Source organism: Centropristis striata, chromosome 22 (genome assembly GCF_030273125.1).
Source record: "Centropristis striata isolate RG_2023a ecotype Rhode Island chromosome 22, C.striata_1.0, whole genome shotgun sequence".
Lineage (NCBI taxonomy): Eukaryota > Metazoa > Chordata > Actinopteri > Perciformes > Serranidae > Centropristis > Centropristis striata.
The window spans coordinates 21,607,962-21,616,919 of record NC_081538.1 but is presented as its reverse complement, the minus strand read 5'-3'; the positions used below and the strand labels follow the sequence as shown (position 1 = coordinate 21,616,919).

General features: G+C 40.0%; 1 protein-coding gene across 1 annotated transcript in view; it reads right to left on the bottom strand.

The window, feature by feature from the left end:
* The window catches only part of LOC131960422 (copine-8), a 113,047-nt gene that overhangs the window by 50,229 nt on the left and 53,860 nt on the right, over nucleotides 1-8,958 (bottom strand). The window contains exon 7 of the mRNA XM_059325643.1: nucleotides 232-295. Coding sequence (XP_059181626.1) covers nucleotides 232-295 — 64 coding nt within the window. The remainder of the gene's footprint in view (nucleotides 1-231; nucleotides 296-8,958) is intronic.

The window sequence follows — 8,958 nt, the reverse complement described above, 5'->3', positions numbered from 1 at the left end:
ACATTTTAAAATCCATTCTCTCAAACCATTTGAACTTGTTCTTGAGTTTGTACACAGACATGCTGTTTATACTCAAAACTCCCACAGCGATTGTGTTTTGAGTCCTCTGAAACAAATATCCTGCCAGAGAAAGGACCAGATAGACAAAGACGGAGCAGAAATACAAAGGCACAGAAAAGATAAAGATGCAGGAAAACAGAGACTTTTCAGGGAGTGTGTATCCATCCTCACCCTGCAGTTGTTCAGCTCCTCTGCTTTCACAATAATGGTCCCGCATTTCTTCCCTTGAATGCCTCTGTAAACAACACACAACACAGCAAAGGGTTAAGACATCACAATGACATGGATAGTGTATTTGGCACAACCACATTGTTTACTCTTTGGATCCTTCCTCCTACGTCTCTGCTCTTTTCTGCACTCAAGGCCAAGGTCATGTTAACATGAGTAACTGGAAGGCATCTCACATTTCTTAACCGGGAATAAGCATCTTAACATCGCAGCAGTGTGTAAACTACCAGAGGAGTCAATGACAGCATGAAGAGTGTTTGATTACGATGGGACAAGTTTCACACACATTCCAAAGGAAGTTTCAGGCCGGATGACGAACTTCTTACAGAAAGATGAGACCCTGCATGTGTGAATTGTGAAACTAGTCCCATCCCACACTGACGGGTCCTTTTGCCTTGTTTGTTTACTCTGTGTTGTTCCATACTGGTGTGTTGACCCCAGGATATCAGAAATAAGTAAAAACTGAGATTCTTTCTAAAGACAGCAACCTGGTCACATTTTCCAATGATTGCAGTTGATTGCATGCTGGGCGGGGGGATTTTCACGGGAGGTTTGTACTGGTACACACATACTGTACACTGTACACAGCATAAGAGATGCAAGGAATGAAAAAAATCTGTGTAAACATTGCAGTGCAGCTGCCCATGTTCCAATGTGGCATTTAATTTCCTTCAGCGTGGCCTCAGATGACATCTCTTTGATATGCCTGTATGGACATCAAACTAACTGATCCATATGTGGTTCCAGCTGCTGAGGAGTTGGATTTACAATTAAGTCAGAAACAGGTGTAGGTCTGGTCTGTGTTCAGGACTTAAACTCTTATTTGTCCAACACATCCAATGCAGAAAATTCACTTACTTTCACTTAAATGTGAAAGTACATTATGAAGTAAGACTTACTGGAAATGTCATATTTATGAACACAGCCCCATTTAGAGTCTGGACAGGAACACACATGGAAAGTTTTACTTCTTTACACTGCCTCAAGACATTTCCAAGACACAAAAGGAACACTGTTGAGCATGAGGTGTTTATGTTTATACAGTGTGTGTGTGTGTGTGTGTGTGTGTGTGTGTGTGTGTGTGAAGGCACAATCCTCAGACAACAATAACAATTTAAAGGAAGCTATCCATGAGTTGGAGGAAGAGCAGGACAACATAATTTGACTTGACGTTTGAGAGGTCTCGCAATTGACAAAGGTTCCTGTCGGCTGATGAGCTCCGCTCTGAGAGACCCACCTGGTGCAAATCAACTCACTTCCACAGCATGGTCTTGAAGGTAAAGTCAATGACATCATTTGAAACACCTTCTCCTCCCATGCAAACACAAATACAGGCCTGACTAGTTTTACTGTCTGAAACAAAAAATGTGTATTTTAGTCTGGCAGGAAGTCATCAAAGGCCGACTATTAGCTTTTGACATTCATTCTGTCCTCTCTAACCAGTCACACACAAACGCATTTAGGCTTCACAGACACCCTGTGTGACCTCATTCATACCATCGAGAGTAATGTCCTCCATTATGAAAAATATTCATTAGCTTTAATATTCTAAAACTTAACACCAGCAACTGATTTTTCCTACTGCTGATCAAAACAATGCACTGTCACCCTAAGGGAAAAATGATGCTGAGTGAAGTCCAATAGTGTCCAGTGAGTGTCAACATCATGGTACCAACCTCCTCTGCTATCTCTGATTCTATGGTGGCTCTCGAAGGCAGTTCATAAGAGTAACAGTTAGATGCAATCCAATTTATTTTACATGGACTCTCATCCATCCATCCATTTTTCTCTGCTTATCCAGGGCTGGGTCGCGGGGGCAACAGATTTAGCACGGCATTCCAGGTGTCCCTCTTCACAGCAATGTTTTCCAGCTCTTCCTGAGGACCCTGAGAAGTTCCCAGGCCAGGCGAGATATATAATCTCTCTAGCATGTTTTGGGTCTTCCCTGGGGCCTCTTACTAGTTGGACGTGTCTGAAACCACGGCTCAACTCAGATCTCCCTTCGGATGTCTGAGTTCCTCACCCTATCCCTCCAGAGGAAACTCATTTCGGCCACTTGTATTCGCAGTCTCATTCTTACAGCCATGACCCTAAGCTCATTGCCATAGTTGAGGGTTGGCACGTAGATGGACCGGTAAATCAAGAGCTTCGCCTTCCCGATCAGCTCCTTCTTCATTACAACAGTCAAGTACAACTCCTGCATCACTAGCATATGGTATTTAAGATGAGATGTATTCTGGTCGTTTCTCAGTTCACATGGTTATATTGATCCAGTTATATTACAAGTCTTTGTCATCTTTTTCTGCATTAAAGTAAAATGGGAATTAAATGAAAATTGAGAAATATAAAACTTACAACCCCAGTTCCCAAAAAATTGGAACGTTGTATAAAACATAAATAAAAACAGAATGTACCAAATCCAGAATTCAGAATATATGTTTACAAAAAAAGATGAAAGGTTGATAAAATGTATTGTATCTGTACAGTTTTCAACTGAATATATGTGACAAAGGATTAGCAATTATCACATTCTGCTTTATTTGCATTTCAGACAACATCCCAACTTTTTAGGAACCTGGGTTCTATTCAAATTGTTTATATGATTATTTCCCTGTGCTGTTATATTGTGTATAATTAGTGTATCATCACATGCATACTGATATTTACGTGACAATCCTCAGACCACAATAACAATTTAAAGGAAGCTATCCATGAGTTGGAGGAAGAGCAGGACAACATAATTTGACTTGACGTTTGAGAGGTCTCGCAATTGACAAAGGTTCCTGTCGGCTGATGAGTTCCGCTCTGAGAGACCCACCTGGTGCAAATCGACTCAGGCAGTCACTTAGACAGCCCAGAATTGGGGTTAAGGACCTCTGTGTGAATGTAATTCAAGTCTCCTTTTTATGCCAGCACAAGGAACAGGGGTGGGGGGCTGCCTCTGAAATGGCAAGCTTATCATTATGAAATAGATCCAGGAAATGATGCTTTCACTGAAGAGCTGAGAGCCTTTTTTATTTATTTTTTTACCTGCAAAAGCAATACTCCTTTCTCAGAAATTTGAAGATGGAATGAAAAGCTAAAAAAGCCCCCTTCAGGAGAAAGACTTTTTCTCTTTTCTCATTTCATTTTCAGACAGCACAGGGTGGTGGGGCAGGAGGACTAGTATGTGTATATAAACAGTGTGTATTCAAGACTGAGAAGGTGAAGAAAAGCAGCAAGAATGCTAGAAAGTGAGGCAGACCTTATTCATCCCTCTAAAACAGCAAATACAATCAAAGTAGAGCAGAAACTTTGCATAGCAACACTGGTATACTTCCTCTTGAAATATTATTAATACACTAGTATCTACAAAGTATTTATGTCAGTAAGTAGCATGAATGACTCTGTGATGGTACAGTATCACTTAAAGGAGATGTTTGCCTGTTCTGCTGCACTGTGGGTGATGCTATGTGAAATATTTTTGGACAGGCGTGCCTTTGGTTCTCTAACATCTTCTCGTAAATTATTTTACAATCCAGATGGAAGTACTGACGTGCATAAAACAACTGACCTCCTCAAGTTCTGTAACACTAATGACACCCACAGAGAGCTTTTCTGAGAACGATTTTCAGTTCAGACTCTGAACTGAGCAAATGTAGTGCCACAGAAACACCCATGGGACCCCAAAGAAAAAACGGAGAATCTTTTTGAAGTCTTGTAACTTTCTGTCACATCCACTGCACATGCAGAACCAATGAACATAAATACCTAATTAAATTACTAGTTGTATTGTAAATAAGAGTACAAACCATTTGAAAATACTGCAAAAATAGTGGTTATGAGTATTATTTTGCAATATTAATTAGGGCCACGGGGCAATCGCACCGAGCACTGTCCCCTACAGCAATAGTTGAAGCACCGAGCACTATTGTTATACTGTGGATTTTTTCTTCTTCCTCTTCCAGACACAATTTCGTCCCGCTACAAATTATATATAAAAATGTGCAGTTTGATCGGGAACAGTGTGCTATTACTTTTCACTACGGAATACGAAAACTGCCCCAAATTTTGCATTGAAATTAATGGGAATGACAAATTCGCGTGAATGCTGTAGGTGTGCTCCTTGTATATAATATAGCATCATAACATTACTAGCATTAATTGTTTGAAATCTCTGAAGAATCTCATCATAGTGTTTACACACCGGCAGTAGCCCCTGTGGCCCTTTCAGAATTTCCCCAGAGGAAATTTTCTGGTATTTAATATTTGCACTTCACTCTCCAACCACTTCATGTACTTTTCAACAAATTAACAATATAATAAGGATTTGTATCACTACCTAGGACACATGCACTTGAAGATAAAATTTTACTCACCAGTAACCCATGACATTAAAGTTACAGTCTTTTTATTAGAGAAATTCTCTCCCTGGACTGTGTTTCTCTGCCTGGCTGCGGTGGAGGGACAGTGAAAAAATAAGATTTGTTCTAATCAGATTGTAAGTCTGGATGATATCCACTTGATTTTAGCCAATCAGACTGCTGAAGCCTCAAATTAACTGCAGATACACTTTGCATCATCTTTGCACAAACCTAGAGCTGTAGTTTGTGTCCCCCATTAGCGTATTAGGAATTTTATAATGCAGGTTGAGCAGATTGCATGTTGGGGCTTGCATTTTTTTTTTTTTTAAATAGCAGTTTTCTGCATCTATCTTTTATTTTTGCTCAGCAACCACCAAAATCACCTGCCTCTCAATTCATTCAACTGAACAATGTGGGGGGGAAAAAACTAATGGCGTCAGGCACTTTTATACTCTGAGTGGAAGTTTTGCGGTAAAAGCATTCTTTATTGAAAATAATTACAAAAAGCCACCACAGGCTGCGCTCTTTCTGATTGAAGCAGATAGAGGCAGAAAAGGAGAAATAACAAATAGAAGTTTTTCTGAGTCTTAAAAGCACTAAAGACTTGTGTCTCTGAGTCTCTTTTCTGCTGTTTCTCACTCTCTCAGTCTCAATCATGTCATGTCACTGCAACAATATGCAGAGAGAAAGAGTTAATCATGCACACACACACACACACACACACACACACACACACACACACTCGCACTAGACAAGCGCCAAGAATCCGCGTCACCATGACAACTCTGCTGAGCTGGGGCCCCCACTGCGGGATATGGAATGGGATTCCTCTGCTCGTTATTTCCACAAATGCTTGCTCTCGCTCGTCTATTCTTCAGAGTCATTATTCTGTCTGACGGATCAGCCTTAAAATGATAGGTGGGTGGAAACTGACAGGATTGCATATTGACTGGATGAATAATGTATCTCACAGTTTTACAGCCTTACATACATGCACAATACGTGGCTAGCACAAGAAAGACCAGCTCAAAGCTTAAATCTAAACAACAAATTCATGCCAAAAGAAGATGCAATTTATGTGAATGAAAAAATAGCCTCAGGGAAAATGAGTTTTTCCTCTTCGGAAAAGAAACATTATAACAATAACAAAAATGGCAGCATATTGTTGTGCTGCAATCACAGTGTTTTAGTTATTTGCTGAAATCAAGCACTTATGTATGCTACTGCTAGTTAAAAGAGAGAGAGAGAAAGAGAGAGACAAAGAGAGAACATCTTTCTAGATGGAAAAAAAATAAAATGTTGGTCTTATAACTGTTCCATTTCCATGTTTGGTATTGACAGTGAAGGGAATGGATTTAATGTGTGTTTTGAATAAAAACAGACGTTATTCAGCTGCGTAAGATCAGAATTTTTTATACCATACTCATGCTAACTCTCAGGTAAAATGCTTCTCTCTTTTTAGTTTACTCATGACATGGAAAAGCACTCCAAAGTTAAGAAGTGCTTCAGGAACATCTCTCTCCCTGCACGTGTTTGTGTGTGTGCGTGTGTCTGTCTGTCTGTATGTCTGTGTGTGTGTGTGTGTGTGTGTGTGTGTGTGTGTGTCTGTGTGTGTGTCTGTGTGAGGAAACACTGTGAATCTTCTAATCAAGACACATGGATTTGCAATCAGCGTCTGGCAAGAGACGGGTAATTAAGTCTGGGCCACTTCTGGGCTGCAGCGCAACACGCACACGCATGCACAAACAGGAGCTCATGCATACACACACCTTACAAATATGTAATTTTCATTACATCCCCAATGAAGGCAGAATACCTGAATGAGATATCAATTATAATTAGAAAACCATAAGAATTCATCTATTCTTGGTCATGCCCTGACACAATCACACACACTTTTCCCTCGAAAGGAAACTCATAATTCTCTCACACAAAAGGAACATTGACATGAAATCCATGTCACACCAGAGGCAGAGAGTTTCTTTGTCCTTCCTTTATAAATCCATACAATCAGCCTTGTATTCACAGCTATCAGCCTTTGTGTGTGTGTGTGTGTATTCTTGGCTCGCTTGTAGCTAAAGTTGTTGCTGACGTCTATAGTTCACCAGGGCTTCTCTCTGACCCTGTGAACACCGAAAGATCTTGTTTGTGTGAACAAAAGATGAAGATGGTGGCAAATGTGAGAGAGATAAAGATGGAGAGGGAAGAATGGAGAAAGAAAGAGAGGGAGAATCCAACTCACAAACTGCCCCCTCCTCCATATGAATAGCAGCATCAGTATTTCAAGTGAAAACATTATCAGTGATAAAAAATGTCCTAGGTGGTTTTTACTAAATCTCTCATGCAAATCTAACCAAACAATGAGTCAGAGTAACTCGTTCATGCGGTTCTCAAGCTAAAAAGTCAAAAAGACATTTATATCTAGCTGCACGCTGTGTTAAAGTCCTAACCCAACTCAAAGCAAAGCCTGAAAATGTTCAGCATTTGTCCTTACTTAAAGCTCTCTCTGTTGCATACATACATGTGTGTATCATGTTTATTTATCACATGGCCTTGTTAAATATTCACCAATATTGATTGGTCAATGGTTACATTCTACAGTTTGTTATTTATGATGAACAGACTGTTTCAATGAGGAAGCAATAAAATCATTTTTTAAATCCATGATTTGTGTAAGAGTCCATTTAACACTGTAAATAGTAGTTGGATTCTCGTGATAACATGAGATCACAAAGAATCTGAGATTGCAAATCCATCTTGCAAGGCTACAAGTAATGCGCTTGAGTCACACAACTGGAGGATCTGTCAGTCCAGAAACAAAAATGGTGGCTCATCACGAGGTTAGCACAGATGCTGCAACAGCATCAGTTATATCAGCATTTTTTCATGAAGATAACAGCAGCAGACAGCCCTCGAATGGTTTCAGCATGGAGGGTGTGTGATAGTGACAAACAGATGGTTCGTCCAATCACCTGCCAGTTATTTTTTTAAGCGTCTGCTCTTTCCCAAACAATTTCCAATAAAATGATTGCTTTTCAGATCGGTCTGTGTAACAAACCAACTGGCCATGTCAGGTGACATGTAATGAGGAGGATAATGAACAGTAATCTTGCATTAATAACCTGCTCGCTGTGCATTACCCCTTACTTAAACCATTTAATGAAAGACAACATACACTCTTTTTTTGTAGTCTACATGAGAAAATCTAAAAACTGACATAATATGAAGATTTTTCACTAGTTTTGTGCTGGCCGCAGATACAGGACCCTGGCCTGTAAACGTGTTCGCTACAGCAGAAGTTTCGTACCTTCTGCTGTATCAGCTTTAAACAAAGCATCCCTTTGAGGGGATGCTATGCTGGAGGGTTAAATGTGATAAATGTGGTGGATTAAGTGTATATTTTTGTTGTGCAATGGTGTCGTTATGTATCCTGTGTCTATGTGTGTATATATGTTCGAAGTACATGTACAGCAGGGATGGACAACTTAAAGGCTAGAGGGGGCCACAATTTTTCATCAACACTACCACAGGGCCACATATAGGACCGTGCACTTAACCAGATATGATGAAACTGCAATTTTAAATATGTTAACAGTGAAGTAACTTAACATATTTCATGCTCAAATGCATGTACAACAGTATAAATAGGAATACAAAAGGTTTGAAGCAAATAACCACTTACTGTGGTTTCCTTTTTTTTAGTGCAAGAACAGCAGACCAACATTAATTGCAAGAAGTAATTTTGTGCATTTTTACACTGCACTTTTTGAGATTTCACTCTCAAATGCATGTAGTTATACTGAGGGCCACATCAAGTGAGGGTGCGGGCCGTACGCGGCCCCCGGGCCTCCAGTTGCCCATCCCTGATGTACAGGCTGCGAAAAAACAAATTTCCTGAAAAGGACAATAAAGTATCCATCTTTTACGAGATTGCAGCACAAGATTTACAAAGATTGATTAACTTGCAATACGGTAACTTTATTCTATGGATTATTGACGATTGCAAGGAATGTATTATATGAAGGTAGGAGTGAAATTCCAACTAGGAAGGAGGAACTAGCAGGACTGGGAGGGATCAGGCAACAAGGGGACACATGGAAACACATGTGAATGCATGAACACACACACACACACACACACACACACACACACACACTGCTGGTATGCCAAGAGTAATGCATAGCAGGGTACAGTATTTGTCATTGTTTTGAGTTCTGTTGGCTCTCAGTCTTTCTCTCACACACACACAAAATGCCCACTGGAGTTTGATTGAACAATGTAATTAGCTGTAATTAGCACTCATTAAAATTGTTAAAGATCCCCCCTG